Here is a 22,424-nt window from a genome sequence, read left to right as displayed (position 1 = left end):
TTAGGGAAGCAATGAGTAAGCTGGTAGGCATACTATCCTCAGGCACCCTTTGAGGTTTTTATAGGGACTCTGCACCTGTCAATCTGTACGCTCCAAAAGACAGGCCTTCCAACTATGCGTGCCCTTACAAATGTTCTAATTTTGACACCTTATATTAGCTAGGCTTATGAGTATTGTATTTAGTCCCATCTATAATTTTAGAAGAAAACAAAAACACTCTTACCGTGCCGTTTGATTCACAGAGTGAATAGTTTTAAACAAACTTTCAGATTGTAACAAGAGTCGGCGCCCTACCTTTAAGTTACTGCATCGGAGAAAAAACTAGGAAAATGGTAGCCTCTCTGTAACTATTATAGTAAACGTACGTGCTGGTCTGTATTAGGACATTGATTTTGATACGTTCTTGAGTTTAGTGATTCAAGAAGCCAACAATTTGTTTTCGAACAAGGAATAAAATCTACAGAGTCCGCATAGTCAATGATCAGGTTATATTTGCAAAAGAAAAGGAGTTTGAGAGAGGAAAAGTTCTGCAATCGGCAAAATTATTGAATAAGAGAAACCTTAATGGGAAAATGTGAAATTAACATTACAATTCCGTGCAAGATTATTCTGTCAAGATCAATCTGAAGCTACCATGCATTGCCTTCTAGAAAGATATATGGCTAGACTCTATAGCATGACACTAGCTAGGTAGAAACTAAAGTTGAGACTGGCTTTTTCATAGCATGAATTTGTCTTTACAATTCTGTCCAAAACTTAAAGAAAACTGTTTATGAGCATGCTTCACCTTTGAGTTCCAAGCAAACTGTGATTAAATCTCAAACTTGTAACTAAATTAATTCAATTTACTAGCATGCACATCAACACATACAATAATAAAGTAGTAAACTTGATGGTCTAAAGTATTAAACTAAATTGCCGTTTTCTTGATGCAATTACAAAGTAAATATGATTTATTTATTTATTGAATAAATTTAGACGAAGCAATATAAACATTATTGTCAAAGATTCAAGCATTTGTTCTTGAAACTAAATTGCATGTCACACTTGATGCTTAAAACTTTTTGACAAATAGTTTCCCTTGTGGATTCTAACAACGTTGTTAGAATTCAAGCATTCTAACAACGTCACATTAAAAGAGGTTGTATTACCTTTCAAAGTTTAAGAACCAATAAAGTCAACTTAATTTTTTCTCTACAACTGAAGATCCTATGGCTATATATATATATATATATATATCGAAGAAGCAACAAGAATAAAAAAGACACTTTCAATAAATTTATATAAAATTCAAGTATGTAAAAATAAATTATCCAAACATTTATTACTAAATTATTTGTTCAAATATAATGAAACTTGAACAAAGACGACACTGGAGGAAGAAGGAGGTTGGTCATCCCCGGGACTATAGGGTCAATAAGGGGGTGCACGTATATCACGCATCTATGATACAATATCCATGACTATTCGGCAAAGTTCTTTATAATCCGCAGAGAGTTGTTCATATTTTTTATTGAGATGGGTTGTACATTCTTGCACTCATTGATCTAACAAGACTGCGAACTCTGGAGACTGGGTGCTTAATAGCGATTGCAAGCTCCCAACGGTTGAAACAATATGGGTCATGTGCAAGTTCTCGACCGTAGTGTTGGAAAGTCCATATACCCAATTTCTATCGGGTCCACCAAACGATCATACCTCCAACTACAAATCCAAATCAAAATCCAGGTGGATATCGTCCTTATATCTCTCCTTCAACTGGCTATTACATGTCTCCTAGAAATAAAAAATGAAATCATAAAATTCAAGAAAATAATAACTTGAGAAATAAAATGGTTGAAAACCAATGTACCACAAAGTGTTGAGTTCGGTTGTCAACGAACTACTACATCCCTTTTTAGCGATCTTCACTCCGCACGTGCGTCTCTACAAAAAACTCTATTGGGCTTAGCTCACTTCTAAGTTACCTAGCTTGTAAGAAAAAAAAAATGTTTTCAATTAAATATGTTTATAAATAACAACAAATTAATTAAAAATAGATGTGATTAAAATAAATCTTATCATCTGCTTTGCATGTGAAATGAATGAAACGAGGCCGCCAGTGTGCGTGGTAACCGAACCGTGAATTTACTGGCTCCGGTTCCCCGCACCGAACTGCGAGTATAATGTGAAACACTTAGACATCATGTGCTGAATATATTCCGCCCATATATTCTCCATAATGTATGGCGGCTTGAAACCCTTCCAAATCATCACGTCATTCCAGTCTGCTAAAGCATTTTCTCTAGCATATTTTTTAAATTTATTTTGCGCCTCATACCAAAAATCACACAACCTATATGGTACAAATGTATTATATATGAGTAACTGACAAATGAAATTTTAATATTTGAAATTAAAAAAAAAATATCATACTATTTTTTATGTTACCTAGTTGCAGCATAATTATCTCAAACCCTCCTCGTTACATTATTATTTGCTCTATCCCACTCAAATTTAGCCTTGTAGTAAAAATTTATTAAAAAAAAATCAATAATTTCAATAAAGTAAATGAATTAACATAATAAATAGTAAAAATTTTAAGTTAAAACTAATCTTAAATCTTGTAAACTATGCATCGACCTGCGGTTTTCATTCAGGATGTTTGAAAACCTGGCTTCATTAAAACAATAAAATTTTCATCGACGATTGTTAAATGTAAACCAACTCAAAGCTAAACAAACTTACATTGAACGGTCATATTTTTATTGTGCCTCGTACTTGCGAGTGAATGGATCCCGCTGTGAAAGGACACCACCTCTACGTTGCGGAACCACACACGAAGAGGCACTGCCATAAGTCAACGCATGTGCTTCATATGCCTCTTCTTGGTCAGCACCTAAGGACGCATTGCTATCATCATCGCTGCTAGAAGAACTAGCTGTGATCTTGTGCTCATGATGTGCAACTAATTTTTCCCTATGCATCTACATAAATTTAAAGAAAAAATAAACTTTTTGATTTAAAAAAATTCAGCAACACCTCCCTTGTATAGGAAACTACCTAACATTTTTAATCACAAACTAGTTGATTTTATTTTATCTCTACCAACAATTTTGAATAATTCAATTTCGTCAAAATTTCACATTTTTTACGTGATAATATTTTTAATCCTAAATTGAGAAGAATTTTTTGTAATTAAATTTAATCCTATAAATTCAATTGACATTGAACAACAAATTTGATGATAACAAATAAAATTCAATAAAACATTGTTGCAATATAGACAAAAACATGGACAAAAAAGAAAAAATAATATAAAAACAAATATAGGCTTAAAGAATGAAAAATTCTTACCTTAATAGCATGCTTAATTTTGGAGTTGAACTACGTGTGATACAAAAAAACAAAAAAAATGAAAATATATTGTTAATAAACCGGAAAAAAAAGGAAAAATAAGAAGAAAATACTTCAAAATATTCACCACATATACCTGTTGATTGTGTTGAGAGAAAGAAAGCTTGATTTCTAGCCTTGATGCTTGAAATATATAATGTAATAGTAGAGAATGAAGGAGAGAATTTGAGAAAAAAATAAGATTTAGTTGAGAGAAAAAAAAAAGTTCTGATGCACTCGATGGGTTTTTATACGATGTTTTACGTACTGGATTACTGATGGACTACTAAATATTATTATTTTAAATTAATCCATCGGTGATTCTGTCTGCAATGTCCCTTTGAAATTTTTGTTTTGCACAAAAAATGTTAAAAACTCCACTAGATTTTTTCATTTCGCCCATGATTTTGTCGATAAAATAGTAAATAGTCAACAGTCAAAAATGCATTAAATACCAGCATGTTGGAATTCATAATCTATCGGTAATTCCATTGAGAAACTTGCAACTCAATCAGTAAACTTTAATTATCATCAACGACATGTGAAGGCAATAGTTCCCTTCGCCTCTGGAATATACCGACAGAAACAGACCATCAATGCCAAAGAGAAGAGGAACAGTTCCCTTCGTCTCTAAAATACACCGACGGACACAAACCATCGATATTGTCATTGACGTGATGCTCCATGAACAGTTTCAGGAAGAAGGGAAACAGTTCTCTTCACCTCTGGAATACACCGACAAACACAAACCATCGGTATTACCATCGATGTGATGTTCCATGAACAGTGCCAGGAGGGAAGAAGAATGATTCCCTTCACCTTTGGAATACACCAACGGACACAAATCATCGATATTTCCATCGGTGTGAAACAGTGTCTGACACCATATTATATTTGTATTTTCTATCTATCTATCCTGCAAATACTTAAATTGAAAGCTGCATGCACAACACAATAACACAAGTTCACATAACAATAATAGAATAAATACATCTTTGTAGAGAATTTTGTCAATAAATATTATATTATAATTTATTGCATTACACTTTCGTGTTTATCTTGTAATCAAAAAATTTAAGATTCGGTCAGCTATGAATTTTTAGACATTAAATATTGATGATGTTACCTATGAGGTATTCAACAATGTATGAGTTTATGATATTACAAGAGAAAAAAAGTTCATTGATAACAAATTTTAAGTAGTATACTTACTAAATAAAAGGTCTCAGTTCATTGCAGTTAAATAGCATATAATTATGTGCTTGTTTGAATTCTATTTCAGATAAATATCTTTCCCTAGCAGCATTTTTTGGTACGAATCATTCATGATTGGAGAATATTGACAAGCTCTCATTCGAAGGCACTTCACCACCATCGTCATGCCTTGGAACGTGATTGATTCTTGTTCTCAATTGAGGTTTAAAATAGTACGAGATAAATTTTAAGATATCTTCAACACTATAGGTCTCACATATCGAAGCCTCAACATGCGCCTTGTTTTTAATTTTTTCCTCAAGGTTGAACAAGTACCTGAATGGAATTAAATGAATGTTTTCAATTATTGAAAACTATGAAAATACATTTTTAATTACATTGTATGTGTAATCATAATCTCTTGAATGGATACATTTATCTATACTGGACTAGACCTCCAACTTTTGTCTCATACGATAAATGTATGGGTAGATGCTCTATCGAGTCAAAAAATGATGGAGGGAATATCATCTCAAGTTTACATATTGTCTAAATAATATTTATTTCAAGCCTTTCAATGTGTTGTGTCTATAACTTATAAGAGCATATATCTCTAAAGAAATTATTGATCTCCATGAGTGTATCATATATTTCCTTTGGCAATAAATCCTGATAAGCTGATGGAATGAGTATTTGCATAAATACGTGGGAGTCATGGCTTTTCATTCCATATAATTTGGAATCCTCCAAATTAATTAACCTTGATATGTTCGAGGCATGTCAATCAGAAAAACTCGAACTCTTAGGTCATTGGTAGACAAGTAGTTGTGCATTTTTGTCTAAGGCGAAGCTTGCTTTGGGCTTTACAACCCATAACCCAGCATAAACCAACTTTATATTTTTATGGTGACAAAACAAAGCTATATTCATTCTAGTCTTGATGTTATCCTTTTTCTTTCCATTCACGTCCATGACCGTGTTAAAAATGTTCTCAAACATGTTCTTTTCTATGTGCATGATATCAAGATTATAACAGAGAAGATTGGTCTTCCAATAAGAAAGCTCTTGGAAAAACTAAAACTAGGAAACATGTACTTACCGGATTGGAAACCAAACACAATGTCACCGTACTCTAACACCTTGTCATACAATTCTTCACCTGAAAGATACGGCGGTGCAACATCCTTTTCAACCCTCCCAACAAAAAAGTCATTTATATTCTTTCTATACTGGTGATCTATTAGTAAGAATCATTGGTGGCAGTCAAAAATAGACATTTTACGATCGTTTGTTAACGTGAATGTCTTGTTATTTTCCATGCAGTATAAACATGCTAGTTTTCCATGCATGCTCCAACCAGAAACCATTCTATAAGCTGAAAAACCATTGATAGTCCACATCAAAGCTGCCTTCAAATGAGAATTTTGTTTTGTCGATACATCATAAGTCAAAATCCCGGATGACTATAACTGCGTCAACTCATCAATCAACAGTCGAAGAACATAAATAACAAGTGTGTGTGTGTGTGTGTGAAAATAAAGGTTTATGAATACTTGTTAAATGAGTATATGAGCATAATCAAGTGATAACAAAGTGAGAGTTTGTAAACCTGAATATTTGAAGAAGTGCGTGATAGACCTTGTTATGAATGTTTACTAAGATGCGTCTCAAGAGTCAATACTCCTTACTCTGCCATCCTAATAATAACAACTCTGTCAAATGGTTTCAATAACAAAAAAAACAAATTAGTTTTTTTTTGTATCAACTACTACCCTCTCCCTCCAACCAAAATGAAACATTGTCCTCAATGTTCTAAGGTAGAAAGATAAAGTCATTACAAACTTAAACAAATATAAGAAATAACAAAACAAAACAAAATAACATACTACGTAATAAAACCAAAAGACACAAGTCATTATAAACTAAGGCTCAAATCTAATTTAAGCTTTTACAGCTTTTCCTTTTTTACCAATCTATTCGAATCATGGAGGAATCAATTACAGAGATGAAAGATTGTAGTTGATCAATCAGTTGTTTAGTAGTAGCAGCAGAGATTATGATTTGGTTTAAGCTTTTTTTTTAGAATATGTGTATGTACAAGTAGTTGTGATTGTAGCTCATATCTTCCCTTGGTTTTACATTCAAGAATGGTTTAAACGCCCTTTAAGGGTCGGGGATAAGCTTCCCATCCAGTTTTCTTAGAAACTGACAGACAGAGTCTTTTTTAGTTAGATTCCTAAGACTATGTCGAGCATGTTCTTTATGAAATTGGAGTCATAAATCATGAATTGCACGATGCATATTTTCACTAGGATACGTCTCAAGAGTCAATAGAAGATTATCTAAAGACTATTTATGTTTTGAAATAAATCCTAACTTTTGAAATTTTTCACAAGTTTTGCAAAATGCATGTGTGTCCTTGAACATATTGGGCAAATAAAATCCATATTGTAAGATTTTTTTCGGTCGTCTTTTTTAATTAGAAATGACCCCCACATGCCTCAGAATGACAAAAGTTAATGACACTACTTACCTCATTATCAAAAATGTATTTTTGAAATATTTGATCAGGACAATATTTGAATAAGTAAGGGTCATCCCAATAAAATTTCTTCATGTCGCTTAAATACTTTCTTTTGTCTTGGGTATCCAAATGAGCTGGCAAAAATCCTAAAGCAAGAAAATTGATATGATTAGCAAACCAAGGTATTGAACTAAGATAAAGTAAGGATTCATCAGGAAAATAATCATTGATTGGTGTGATGTCAAATTTCAAATCTATTGTCAATCTTGACAAATGATCAGTGATAACATTTTCGGTGCTTTCTTGTCCTTGATTTCTTCCTTAGAATAAATCATTTGCAAATATTCATATTCATTGAACTTAGTTTTACTCAAAGTAGATTCATATTGATCAAAAACTAATTCTTCAATAACATCTACTTTCTATAAATCATTATCATCTCCAGATTGCTTGCAAATATTAAAAATATTCATCTCTATTATCATATTTTCAAAGGATAACTTCATCAGTCCATTCCTACAATTAATCAATGTGTTAGAAGTTGCAAGAAATGAACGTTCTAAAATAATTGGAATTGAATTACATGCTTCAATAGGTTGTGTATCCAAGACAAAAAAATCCATAGGATAAATGAATTTGTCAACTTGTACTAACACATCTTCAACTATTCCTCTAGGCACCTTTACAGAAGTTGGTTTTAACTCACCTAGATTGAGACTTTAAAAAACTGAATATGGAAGTAAATTCACACTAGCTCTAAAATCAAGTAAAGCTCTTTCAATTTTATGTTCTCCAAAAAAGCAAGAAATTACAAGACAACTAGGGTCTTTTTATTTCAAAGCATTATTATTTTGAAGAATGGCACGTACTTGTTCGACTAAAAAGGCTTTCTTTTTCACATTCAGTTTTCTCTTCATGGTGCACAAGTCTTTCAAAAATTTAGCATAAGAAGGTGCATTTTTAATGGCATCCAACAAAGGTATATTGATCCTTACCTGTTTGAAAGTTTCAAAGATTTCAGAATTGTGATTAACTTTCCTTTGTTTGGTTATGGCATGAGAAAATGGAAGTGCTGGTAGGGAATCAGTCTTTTCTTTGCAATGTTCGAGTTTAACCCATTCATTACCCCTAGAGACTAACTCATCTTCTTTCTTACAAGGTTCAAGAATGAGTTTTTCAATAACCTTACCACTGTAGAGAGTAGTGATTGATTTAACTTGATCCATGTGTTGGCTTCTACAGCTACTTGCACTTAGATTGTATTGCCCTTTAGGATTTTACTATAGTTGATATGGAAACTTACCTTTCTCCTGAAAACTGAGAGTAGATGTGAATTTTGCAAGAGTATCTTTTAAATCTATCATAGTTTGAGCATTTTGAGTGTTGGTTATCTCTTGCTTTTCAATGAATGCATGCAATATTTCCTCAAGATTTTTTAGAGAAGGGGGGCCATAAGGAGGTGTATATCCTTAAGAATTTTGAAAATTATGGTGTGCTTGAAATGGTGGTTGTGAAGTTTGTGCATTATTTTTACCACTCTTCCAACTGAAATTTGGATGATTTCTCCAACCAGGATTGTACATTTACAAGTATGGGTTATGATTTGGCCTTTAGAAACTGTTTAAAGCATTGACTTGTTCATGAAGACATTCCTTAAAAGCAGGCAAAGTTGGACAATCATTGGTTGAATGTTCGTTCGTTTCACAGATTTGACACACAATGTCTTGAACAGATTTTAATTGATCACTCTTTTTAAATTCAAGTGCCTCGACTTTTCTAGCTAAAGATGCAAATTTAACTTGGAGGTCATGATCTTCCCTAAGGTTGTACATTCCTCCACTAGATGTATGAGGTTGGGTTTTACCTGGTTTCTCGCAAGTGCCTGTAGTGTCCTAATTTTGAGCATTTTCAGCTGACAAGTCTAGGTACTCCATTGCTTCATCAGGGTTTTTATTTTCAAAAGTTCAATTGCACATTAATTCCACCATTTGCCTATCTTTAGGTGTTAACCTTTCATAAAAATGTGAAATCAATCTCCATGTTTCAAAACTATGATGAGGATATGTATTAAGCAAATCTCTATACCTATCCCAACACTGGTAAAATGTTTCTCCTGGCTTCTGAGTAAAAGTGATGATTTGTCTTTTGAAAGAGTTTGTTCTATGAGAAGGAAAAAACTTCTTCAAAAATTGTTGTTGTATTTCATCTCAAGCACGAATGGATCCTGGCCTAAGATTTTGTAGCCATGTTTTAGCTTTATATTTTAATGAAAAAGAAAAAAGTTTCAATCTGATGGTGTTCATGCTACAATTTAAGTCATTATAAGTGTTACAAACTTCTTCAAATTCTCTCAAATACAAGTATGGATTTTCTAGATCTAAGCCATGAAAAATAGGTAAAAATTGAATAATGTCTGGCTTAAAATTAAAGTGAAATGCATTAGGAGGGAAAACTATGCATAATGGTGCACTTGTTCTTGTTGGATTCATGTGATCTCTTAGTGTTCTAACATGATTATTCTCATTATTCTCATTATGAAGTGACTGGTTATCCTCTTCGGCCATGTTTTTTGAAAAAGATGAGGATTTTCTAGAAAGTGTACCACTTAATGTGCATGTCCAAACTCTCATGCAAGTGCAGGAAAAAAAAAAATGAAGAAACAAAAATTAGAAAAACAATAAAAGTGAAAAGAAAAATAAAATAAAATATATAATTTAAACAGTAACTTACCTCCCAGGCAACGGCGCCAAAAACTTGACACGATCAAAAAGTTGATGTCTTATCCTAAGTGCAGAGTGTCAAAGTATTAAATAACCCGGCAAGACCGAGGTCGATCCACAGGAAGGTCAACTATATAAATTGCAAATAATATATATATATATATATATATATATAACAAAGAATTAAATGGATCTTTGAGATGTGAGATTAATGTGAGGATTAAACAATGATAAAAACAATTGTTAAGGTTAGAGGATCCCCTAATGGTGTTAGAAATAAGTATAGTATAAATTATTTTTATTACTCAACTGGAAACCACACACAAATGAGGTTTCAATAGGATGATTTATTCTTAATAGTTCATTATAAATTTTTAACATGATCATATTAATTATCTTATTTTAGTAACACTATACTTTTAAATATTGTCAAGAATTCATGATGCTAACTTATGTTAACAACAAATCAAATTCATCTCATAACAACGATGTCGGCCAAAGACTATAAAGGATCAAGCATTTATTATACCAAGTGTTATACAACACAAATCTAGATTAATCATTTAACAAGCAAGGTATTAAAAATTAGTAAGATAAAAAGATAAGACATATTAATAACAAACTTTCTTGGATATAAACATTGAAGTCCATGTTGAGTTTATATTATACATAATTAACTTAGCTAGACATAATGAAGAAAACGAACATAAATAAACAAGATAAGAACATAATTATGATATAAGTTAATTAAGAGTAGTAAAGGAAATGAAAAGCATAAACAAAAGATTAATGAAAATAAAACATGAAATTAAACTTGAACATTACAAAGAGAGAAAGTAAGAAAATGATCTTGATCTGAAAACCAAGATACCTAAATGTATGGCAAATGCCTCTTTTTATAGGCTAAAAAGAACTATTCATTTTGTATTAATTATTGAATTAGTGGTCAACTATTGGCTTAGTGGACTTGGTGGTTTAGGTATGGATTTGTTTTCTGGACAAAATGGTGTTGTTACAATCAGAATTTGGCAAAGTGGTCTTCATGCAAGTTGTAGGAATTTGTCTCGGCTTTCCACTAAAAGATTAATGAGCTCATTTGGACTTCTAGAACCTGAGATATGGACTAAACACTGAACAGTGTCTGGGCTGCAGGACAGATTCGGACTTCTCTTTTGATGCTAAGATTTGGACTCCAAAAAGAAAGAATTGAGTCTTGGACTCTTCATGAATGTTTTAAACATATGTATTAGCTTCTATTCATATAAACCAGACTAAAATCCAAGATCTACAACTTCAGATATGACCCAATGACTGAATGGTGTTCCATTTTAAATTGAACCAGCATCTTTTATCTAAGCTTAACCCTTTCTTTGTCCTTTCACTTTCAATAGTTAATCACATCAATCAATCATTTGAATTGTGAGATATGTCTGCATTTAAAATGAGCATTTACTATAAATTAAAGTTATCTTATATTATCAGACTTGTTATTATAAAACATGCTTAAGTTAGGGAATTTAATGATATTTTAAGTGCAATATGATGATATAAAGTCTTAATGAGAATGCACTTTTAAGCACTAATCACTAGCATAGTCTCGTGGGGAATAAATAGTTCTTCATATGCATACCAACACAGGTATTCCTCCATAAACCTTTTTTTTGTAAAAGATGTATCGTTACAACATCTGGATCGAGAAACTTTTTATTTTTACACCTCTTGCATAGACACCTAATACCACCTCCACTAATATTTCTCAGATTAGATATTGCATAATTTATAAAACTCTGAATTCCATTACAATAATCCATCATTTGCAATCTTTAGGATGAATCTCAATACATTCATAAACGATCATTCATCGCTTCTATCGAACCTATATCAAATAATGATGACAATATGTATTAATTAACTACATTAACTAAATAAATATGCAAAAAAAAATAGTTTAGCTCAAGATTATTCAACCTACTTTAATACTTTTCTTAATTTTTTATCAATTATCTATGTAGATACAAACTTGTATACATTTACGGAAATTACAACTTGGTAATGAAATTGATAAAATATAAAATGGACCCATTAAACAAACCATTATTTATTTCATCACAACACACCCAAGTGGATAACTCGACATAAGTTTCAACAATTTACAAACAAATATAATTTTACAAAATCTAAAACAAACCATAAATCATAAATCCATACAACAAGTTTGTTTGAGAAAAAATAATAAAACAAGTAAACACACAAACAAAGTACATATACTACAAAAATATGCAATAAAGAAAACTAACATTTTAAAATTATGTTCAAATTAAAAAAAAAAAAAGATAGATTTGCTTACTTAAGATGGAAAATCCTCAATAAAATTTCAATCAAAACATGAATGTTGTCAAACAGAGTGTTGTTATGAGTGGAAAAGTTGCGAGATGATGAGTTGTGTTGAGATGAGAGGGGATGAGGGGTTGTTTTGTTACAGAGAAATAAAGGAAGGGGGAGAGGGGTTGAATGTCAGGTCATATATTAAATATTACCAATGAATTTACCGACGAAATTATTCCGATGGTAACTGCATCGGCAATTCTGTCTGTATCAATGTCACATCACTGTAATTTTGTCAGTAACGATTTCTATAAAAACTTACGCGTCATCATACTGTTTGGTTTTTTTTATTCCTTTTATTCCACTGGAATTCCCTTGGTATATATTGACGATATATTTCTATCGGTGTTTACCAATAGAGTTAGCGATGGACAAATTCAGTCGGTAAAAATCATCACAAAATACTGATGAAAAAAATCTGTCGGTGTTTCTATTTGTATTCGTCAATTTTCTGATAGTGATTCACAATCAACACAATATTGAATGATGAAATTGAAAAAAATCAATTAAAAAATAGCATAAGTCAACCAAAGTTAACATGTCAAATTCACACTAGATAGCCCTATAAAAAGTATATCAAAATAAATTATGAACTCAATTCTTAATTAACTCAATGTTGAAGGATAAAAAAGAAAAAAAATCAATTAAAAAAGGACATAAAAAAACAATCCGAGCTAACTCGTCAAACTCATGATCTAGGTCATGGGACCGGGACACCCTCATAGAAAGCGAACCAGAAAAAAACATAGGTCAAACCAGGTTACCCTGTTAAACCTGCGAAATAGGTCATAGGACTGGGATAACCCCATATAAAACAAATTGAAATAAATTATGAAGCACAATTCTCAATCAACTCATTGTTAAATAATGAAATTGAAAAAAGAAATCAATCTAAAAAAGGGACATGGTAAAATGACCCAATTCAATCCAAGTTAACTTACAAAACTCGTATCTGGATCAACCTAATGTTGAAGGATGAAGTTGAAAAAAAAATCTTGAGTTAACCAGGTTAACCTGCTAAACCCATAACACAAGTCATGAGACTTAAATAACCATATAGAAAGCAAACCGCAATAAATCATAAAGCTCAACCTCTAATAAATCAAATATTGAAGGATAATAAATATATATAAAAGATTTAAAATAAAAATACTATTGCAATAAATGCTATTTTGTTAGGTAGTTCACAGTAAAAGCATCACCTCTTTTAGTTTTTGTTAACTAGTTTTGTTGTTCACGCTTCGCTAAGGGTATGGATTTGAGGTGTTAGTAACTTCCTTGCAAGCACTTTTTTTAAACAACAAGTATAAACTCATAACATACAAAGTTGACTCAATCAAAACCTGATATGACTCAAAAAATCCATAAGATGTTTTCCAAACTTTTTAAAAACCTTTTTAGCGATGTTTTCTATATATATATAGGCAGGTTAGATGGAAATTATCCTAAAAGATCAACCTTGAAATCTATTGACTTAATTGTTTGTCTTGTCCAAGCTTCAAATTAAAGCATGTGGGAGTTGACACAATATGACCTAGTCAATTGGTAGGGCTAAAGGCAATTCGAATGACTGAAAAAAACATGGGTTGATTTTAAAAAAATTCAAGATGACATCTTCTTTTTTAATATTAAGAAGACAACATGTTGAATCACTCCCGGTCAACCGAGGTTAACCACCAAATTCACAACCAGATTCATGGACATTACCACAATGTACTAACCTAATTGGGTAGTTAATAAGGATCAGTCCAACACCAAGCTTAATCATATCAAAAACTCATTGGAGGTGCCAAGTGGGCCAATTATAAGAGTTAGGGTAAATAAGCTTAAAAAGAAATTGAATGGACTTGTTCGTAACATATGGAGCAAGATGGACTTAGAGGAGCTTGGGACACCTAGGAAGCATGAAGGAAAGCCTCTAATTCATCTAATCCAAGTTCAAGAAGAGCCTAATTCATGTGGATCAAAGAGTTGATGTGTCCGACCCCATAACAGCCTTATTAGGCTTGTTTCTCCTAATGTTACAATGATAGAAAGTCAGCAATTTATTCTTCTAAACAAGCATGGAAAGTAATTAAATTAGCAACAAATAAGAAAATTAGCTTTATTATTTGTCCAAGTTATACAAGAAAATCCAAGCTAAACAAGGAACTAAAACAGCGGCAAATCAGGTCAAAATTTTCCTATTCCACAAAGGACTTATAGAGCGACAACTACTCCTATGAATGCAAGGAAGGGCTATTCAACTATAACAACTTATAAACTAGGGAAATCAGATTATTTAGCTTTTATTTTCTTTGCTACATACAGCAACAATACCAGACGTTGTGTTATTTTTATTTCTTTATGTTTTGGCTTATATTTGGGTTTAATTGTAAGTGGACTTCATATAAGTCCACATAAGGGGCCTATTAGGGTTTATTTCAGTCTAGAATCAGTATAAATAAAGCTATAAGTAGACAGGTAGGGTTACGCAATTTAGATTAACATTCTTTGTCGCACTTTGTTGTGTGAGTTGATGAGATATTCTCCCTTCCTTGGTTCTCTAAAAAACTGAAAACGACTTATCGAAGAACAACTAATTTCGTGGCGTCATCCTTATACTTCTCATTCACAAATCAATATTTGTTGAGTTGGGGTTTCCGTTTCTAATAGTGTTGGTGACTAGGAACAAGTTATCTTTTTATCACACTCCTATCAAATCTGATTTATGTGGCTTTCCGGAAATTAGTGTCTTTGCATGTGGGTTACTTGACCGCATGTTTAAAAGATTCGCATCATTTAAGAAGGTAACATGTTGAATCACCCTTGGCTAACCAAGGTTAACCACTATATTCACAATCTGATTCATGGATATGACCTCATTATGCTAACCTGATTGGCCAACTATTCTTTCTTTCCCCATCCCTTATTCCCTCCTATCAAATTATTCTTTCCCTGATGGCCAACTATTCTTTCCCCATCTTTTTATCACACTCCTATCAAATTACAGTCTCGATTGAAGAGTTATTAGATAATTATGGACTAAATTAAAAGAAGAGGTCTTAGGCTAGAGTGGGATGAAATTCAGGACTCCATTAAAGAGTTATTATAGAATCAGAGACTAAATTAAATATAAAAAGTAAAAAACAAAAACATGACATATTAAACATGCACCAGCATGTAGCGTGTGGCAGGAGCCACTAAATTGGGTTGGCTAATATCGCTTTCTCTGTCCTCCAGAAGCAGTCTTCCTTGGTGTCTATAGAAGTGTCTCGGCAAAGGCTTCCATTCAGGGCAGCGCAAGCCTTTTGCGATCATTTTTTTTTCTTTATCTCTACTTCTCTTGGATGTTGTAGCTGGATTTCTTTTCTTCCCTTAAGGCTGCATTTTTTTTTAATTGTTAATTTCATTCCCTCTAGTTTTAACCTCTCAAAAATGAAAAATCCAAACAAGCTTTCGCAAAATCGAAGATAAATGTGGAATGATTAAATAAATAAAAAAGAGTGGCATGGCCTTTTTTTAATTTTTTTGTTGCATGTGATATATTTTTTATTATTGAAGAGCCTATTAGGAAAACATAAATTGTTCTATAGTTTATAAGTGGAAAATCGTTGATTTTTTTTCTATATTGAATCTAAAATATTTGCTGGTCCATTTATGACTTGGCTACCAGATGGGGTTTTTTTTTTAATTAAAGAAAATGATAAAGAGTACAAAAAAAAAATATCTAAAAGGTACGAGAAACGGAACCGTTCTGGCTTTAGATCATTTGTGTTTGCCTGGGTATGCATGCATTAGTGGGCCTCGGACAAAAAACATGGCTATGCCCATGTTTCATATTAACTTCGGCCACTGAAGCAAAGATTTGATTACACTGATCCAGAGAAGCAATTAAACTCAAAAAGAAATTAATTGCAAGGTGTAGCAAAATATGTGCCTCATATGCTACTGAGAAGAGTTGAGATATAAATGGATTCTTTACAACTTTGGCCATAAAAGAAAAGGGGAAAAAAAATACATCAACTGACTACTTCTACAAGTCTAGGTTTGTAATGTAACTACAAAAGATAAATAAAATGTTGTCCTATCCCAGAAATGCTGCCATATTTTCCACAGCTGCTGCCTATACAGATGTCTATAGTTTTCTCTCCCTATGGCTTATTTGAGAGGGGCACCAGAATAAACAAAATGACATTAGACAACTTTCGCTTGCGAATAAGCAGATGCGCAGAACCTTATTCAGGCTAAAATGGAGAACTCAGTAACCCAACATGAACACATGCGAAAATTCTTCTGTCTTTTGTACATTTGAAGCCGACCACATTTGTTTACCTATGAGTGGTTGTAGGCGGCATCGGATATGTCATAGGACCCATGTTCATCGGTGCACCAGGAACCATTGCTCCTGGTACTGGGGCTCTAACACCATAAGCCATGTGTGCTGGTGCTGAAAGATTCACTGGGGTGCCAACTGCTGAAACAAGGGGACCTCCTATAGGCTGGCCTATAGTTGGTGGACCATATATACCAACTCCTGGGGGACCAGCTGGGTGTGGAGGTGGTTGTTTAGCTGCTTTGCCCGAGGAACCTGCCACCGCAGAACCATTTGTTTGACCAGTTATCGGTCCTTGAGGTGTTGCAATGTCTCCATTGCCAACACTGGTGATATCGTGAATGCTGGAGCGCCTCCTATCTTTGTTCATTGAGTTCAGACGAATAAAATACTTTTGAGCATGGCTGGCTACTTGGGTAGGTGTTCTTGTCACCACAAAGTTTCTTGATATACTTCGCCAGTCACCCTTCCCATATTTGTCCAAACCAAGGAGAAATAACCTGTTCATCAGAAGGTTACAGAAGTCAATACCACCAGAAAAATTCTAATATGCCATACTCATAGGTTCTTACTAAGTGTGTTAATTGAAAGAGAACATGCACATTGCCACAGAAGAGAACTGAGGAAAACACAGCACATGTCCTTCAAGTTTTACAATTCCAAAAACCATACAATCATAGCTCCTCAACAAAAACACATAATACAAACTCACATCTTCCGCTAATTATTTGTGTAGCATCGAGCAGGAAAATCCCACTGCAAACATACTGGGTGAGAGAGTATGCCTTTTGTTGTGTTTGTCTGTGTTGGGGGAGGGGGGGTTGAATCACGTTGTTAGAATTATTTTTTTCCAAACCTCTGATAGCAGTCACAAAGAGGCCATAATCACAATGAAAATGAACAACTGAAATTAGCTTCGCTTCAAAGGCTTGAATGAGAGAGGTGGTGGAAAAAAGAAAGTGATTCCACTAAAACCCTCTAGGAATCATCTTAGTGGACTTCGACTGCTAAATGTGTGCAAATTTATGCAACGGTATTCTTCAATCAATCTCTCCAATTGCTGTTACAAGACTCCCTTATTCTGTAACATAAAGCCAACATAATCTACGCTCTACTAGTCTCATTATTCAAAGAGGAAAGACTGTCAACAAGGAACTGTTGCAATAATCCATAGATCTAGGCTTTTGATTGGCAATTTGAAGGAAACTGGCAAGACAATGGATGCAGAAACCAGAAAATCCAGTAATAGAAGCTAGAGCTTAACAACAGCTTCCAAACACCACAGAACCAGCAATGGATACATTTTGACCTAATACAGGAAAATCCCTGTAACCTATCCACCAACTGAACAAATCAAATGAAGCCAAAAACACGTACAAGTAGCTCCACTACTAGCCACAAGACCATGGCTTTATCCATCCCCTGTCATCTTGGTAACAGGCTTCGTTACTTGATCAAAGATTTCTCAGTTGTGATCTTTCCGAGAGATAGAAGAAACGAAGTGAAATGACTTTGACAACCAAGCTCAATTAATTTGCAACAAGACCTCCCTGATCCCATGTACAGAATTTTTTTATGATTTCCTCCATGGAAGAATAAGACAAATTTACCCAAATGCATCTAGTGCCATCTGGAAGCAATGGCAGAAACCACACTATTGTTTATGAATCTTTAGAATTTTCAACCTCATCGCTAAAGCCTAAAGGTCATAGGGTTCGAACAAATAAAACATCCAAAATGCATAAAGGAATATAAAAGATGTTAAGGACGCAATCTGGGATGTAATTTAGTGCTTAAAAACAAGTTTACATGTATTAAATCTTCTTGAAATATTGAACGTTTTCATATCTCATTTGAATAGTCTCCCCCTGATCAATGGTATGAGAATTTATCCAACTCTAAGGTGGAGCCAAATCAGATGGTTGCCTAAGCAAATGAGATACAAGTTTAATGTTTATCCAACTCTTAGGCCTTGAACTGTAAGCAAAGAAGAAACTTGAGACATGAATATTGTGCTTTTCTGTTTTAGATAGACAAACATCTTGTTTGAAGAGAAATAGTTGTATTAAGGCTAGGGTATGTAAGAGAGATAGCATTCTAAATCCCCAAATTTAAAGTGAAATTCTTTCATCATCTCTGTTAATGGAGTAGTTCAATCAACCAAAGAACAAAAATCTTTTTTCTCACTCTTCTTTAAAATTACTATTATTGCAATGGAAGAGAATACAGAGAAGTAAACCAGATCCCTATTCCAAGCAATGATGCACCAAGGAAAGATTCTACTTTATTTATCAGTTTCAAGCTTCCATTCACATGCTTGAAACATTAAAGTGCTCGTCTACTGGAACAACTTTCTAGACAATCAGCCCTGTCATCTTAGCTATTCTCTGACAACTGAATCTACATAACAAGTTTTCTAGCAATGCAATTCAATTAGTTTTATCGAATCTTTAGCTTTAGAATAAGAATCACCAGTCATTTCATCCTCCCACAAAACTGAGGACATTTTCCCAATTCCTAGACCAGCATCTACAATTGTTATAGGTAAAACTATGTACTAGCTGTTTTGAAACAAATAATCCAAAGCAAAATACGAGGCTGAACACAATTTTATCAGGAATACACTAGCGTAAAAGAGAATGAAAGGGATAGTACACCCTAAAAGTCTTGGAAATCCAGTTCAGATCCCAAACAAGCACAATGGTGAAAGATTCTGGTAGCAAGTGTAACAAATACTTCTCTCAAGGTTTTGAAATCACCTCTTATTCACCCACTTTCTATCCTCTCAAGATTTCCAAAACCTACAGATTTGATCAGTGATTAGCTAGCCCTAGGGTACATTCAGCAGAAAATGCATAGTGAAATAATTTGAGCAAAGTCAAAGGAAAATCAAAGCTTGCAACAACTCTATCAACAATAACCACCAGGACACCTTGATTTGAAGATAAATAAAATGATAATTTACCTGTGCTCATCCTCAGTCCAAGCAATCCCCTTACGGCGCTCCTGATCTGACCTTGAAGCTTTATTACCATGATTGGACTCGCTATTATGATGTCCTAAGTGACCACCCTTCTTTCCAGTTCCTTCATCACCAGCATGGCTCGTTGAACCTTCTGGAGAAGAACTATAACAAGGTAAAGGCACACAGCCAGCTTCAATCTGGTTAATATCCTCAACCAGAAGCTCGTAGTGATGTTTAATCTCTTCTAGAGTTTTACCAGGTACATCCTCTGCAATTTTCTCCCACCGATCTGAAGCATCTTCAGGATAAGTAGCAAGGGCATTCTCGAATGCCTTGTCATGTTCTCTAGTCCACAGAGAACCACTGCCTCCTTCATCTACAGACATCTAGCCTTCTCTGAATTATCAACAGCCAAATCACTCACGAGATGAGGAAAAGATATATACCAAATTGCTCCAGAATCGAGGCCAGACTATAAACCAGTCGCCAAAACCATGGATTTTTCTTGAAGGTTGGATCTAAATTATTTCTATATTTGGTATCACTAACAACCGGATTGACAGTAGACTATAATTATGGAAAGCAGGATATGTAAAGCTATAGAGGTAAGCAAGAAGAGGAAAGAAGATAGACACCAGAAAAGACCAAGAAAGATGAACCAGAGTTCACCTCCAATAAAAACCACACAGCCCCAGTGGAGTATGTGAAGAGTTCAATGGTGATTTGCTCCTCAATTCAAAAACTTGGACTCTTGTGAATTACTGACCTGCTGATAAATGAAAAGGCATCGAAGTATGGTTAGACCATGAGAAATATCTGAAAAATTACTAATTAAAAGATGCAATAAATAGCAGCAAACAAAAATATACAGAAATTATGCCACGGTGAATTTAAGGGTAAATGGTAATTAGGGTACTGGACAGTGAGATATGAAAGAGACAATGGAGAAACCAAACAAAGAAGAATAATAACTCAGAAGCCTACAGTGAATAATAAGAGTATTCACAAGGCCATTTCTAATTCCAACAAAAACAAGTTAACTGTGTGCCCTACTTGACAACAACAGTTTTAACAGCACAGGCCCACAAATAATTTATCACTCCACAAGACTGCTATTTTTATCCTCAAATTTTACAGTATATATAGGCTCCAACCTCCTAACTCTCTGTTTTTTTTCCAATGAAACTAAACAGTTGAATTACTCACATATAAACTGCAAGATTGCGATCCAAAATAGAAACTTTCAAACAAAGGAGGAAGGGCAAACGAATACAGCAGAAGTTTTGAAGTAGGAAATAAGCCATTGCATCCATCTGGGTCTCGATAGTGAGGAGAAACTCAAATCAAACTATAAAAAAAAAAAAAAAAAAAAAAAAAAAGTCTTAATTTGTCCTAAATTCAGAACCCTCAGCATAATCACTCCTCTTGGGCTTTCTAGGCTAATCATGTTTGCTTGCATCAATGAAGCACCAACAACAGTAAAACTTTTAAGTGATGCCCCAGGAATCAACTACAGAATTAAATACCCACCTGGGGAAAGACAAACTTTCATTAAAGTGAAACAACTAGTAATCAAGGATTTCTGTTTTCCAACTCTTGGTTTCATGGCTTAAAGGAAAAACCTAACTCCAGATTCCTTCTTTTTTCACAGTCCAACCTCAGTAACCGTACAAAACACCATAAAATGAAAGACTACCTACAACTCAGTTTCATAAGATTTTGACATTGCAACTAACACACAAGACTTTACTTTCAAAACTGGTACTAATCAAGTATGAGAAACAATAAACTATGGGGGGGAATTAAAGGGGTAAAAAAAACTAACCTTTACAGTGCAAAACCTCCCTTCCCCCCCAACTCCTTCTCCATATCACTGTGAGTTTTTGAACTTCCCTTTGAAACTAACAAAAGCTGATAACTTGGCAACTTCTACAATGCTTTATTGACAGAACCCACATGTTCAATAAAACAGAATTAAGAGCTAATAAGCACAAATATTGGGAGTGTCCAGAAATCGGATAAAGCAAAAGAAAAAACCAATGAAAGCAAACAAAAAATGAACCAAGAAAATAGCCTGTAAAGGAAAGAAATTTACAAAGGGCAACCATAGAAATTATGAATGATGTTGATGGGTTCTCCTGAGAGAAAAAATCAAGTAAGGAAGGGTCCATCCATGAACAGGACTGGTCATTTGGTCCCATCTTCAATAACAACAACTTGCTTACACATATAAAAAGACAGCTTGGATTGAAAAAGGCTCCCCCAAGTTGACACACACTGGAGACCTCTATACCCCATTAATATCTGACAAAAGATAGCAAAAAAATAAACACCCTTGTGAGTGAAAAGTGAAAGGAAAAAAAAATTGTTTTCATCTTCTTCACTTTTTTTTTCTCCCTCTTCTTCTTTTCTTTTTATCCAAAATGGACCAAACCGAAGATTAATTGTGTCAGTATATGAAGATAACCATGCAGAGGGAAAAAAAACAGATATTATATTTAAATTTAAATAATTATAAGACATGTGAATGATCACCTTTGTGTTTTCTTCTACACAGATATGAGTGAAAAAATCTAGTAAAGGTTCAATCTTTTTTTTTTTATTTATTTACGTGGGGTGTCCGGGTCAGCTTGCGCGCACCACGACTATTCCCCACGGCCCACTAGACATCCTGCAAGTCCAGGGGCAGGTTAGGCACTGCGGGGGTGATAGACGTGCACATAAAAGGTCGAACCCGGAACGAGAACGAAACAAGTCACACGATTCACCACAGCAGCTAGACCCTCAAATGCAGTAAAGGTTCAATCTTGAAACTGGTTGGTGCTGCCTTTCTTTTCAGTTTCTGATGAGCGATGACGATGCTGCCGCTGTTAAACACCAAAACAGTACAGGGAGACAAGATTGTCAATGATTTTTTAGGATAATTTTGTTAATGAATATATTAAA

At 33.8% G+C, this 22,424-nt stretch overlaps 1 protein-coding gene across 5 annotated transcripts; it reads right to left on the bottom strand.

The window, feature by feature from the left end:
- Positions 1 to 16,102: 16,102 nt before the first annotated feature.
- LOC133673056 (transcription factor SRM1-like) lies at positions 16,103 to 21,663 on the bottom strand. Of its 5 annotated transcripts, none has more exons than XM_062093674.1 (4): positions 21,574 to 21,663; positions 21,304 to 21,415; positions 19,479 to 20,247; positions 16,103 to 17,013 (listed from the first exon to the last, which is right to left on the bottom strand). In XM_062093674.1, exons 3-4 carry the CDS (start codon positions 19,862 to 19,864, stop codon positions 16,509 to 16,511), a joined length of 891 nt encoding a protein of 296 aa, XP_061949658.1. In that variant the 5' UTR covers positions 19,865 to 20,247; positions 21,304 to 21,415; positions 21,574 to 21,663; the 3' UTR covers positions 16,103 to 16,508. The 5 variants fall into 5 exon arrangements, with proteins under 5 accessions (XP_061949658.1, XP_061949659.1, XP_061949660.1 ...); XM_062093675.1 differs by lacking the exon at positions 21,574 to 21,663 and having other exon boundaries at positions 19,479 to 19,874; positions 20,148 to 20,247; positions 21,304 to 21,525; XM_062093676.1 differs by lacking the exon at positions 21,574 to 21,663 and having other exon boundaries at positions 19,479 to 19,874; positions 20,148 to 20,244; positions 21,304 to 21,525.
- Positions 21,664 to 22,424: the final 761 nt, after the last annotated feature.

The sequence above is a fragment of the Populus nigra genome, chromosome 14 (assembly GCF_951802175.1).
Source record: "Populus nigra chromosome 14, ddPopNigr1.1, whole genome shotgun sequence".
Taxonomy (NCBI): domain Eukaryota; kingdom Viridiplantae; phylum Streptophyta; class Magnoliopsida; order Malpighiales; family Salicaceae; genus Populus; species Populus nigra.
Note: the sequence above shows the minus strand (reverse complement) of the source record. Positions and strands in the feature narration are given on the sequence as shown.

Coding starts and splice junctions, on each gene's coding strand:
- LOC133673056 (XM_062093674.1), bottom strand. CDS start 19,864: ATGTCTGTAGATGAAGGAGGCAGTGGTTCTCTGTGGACTAGAGAACAT. Junction 17,014..19,478: donor TGGACTGAGGATGAGCACAG/GTAAATTATCAT, acceptor TCTGATGAACAG/GTTATTTCTCCTTGGTTTGG.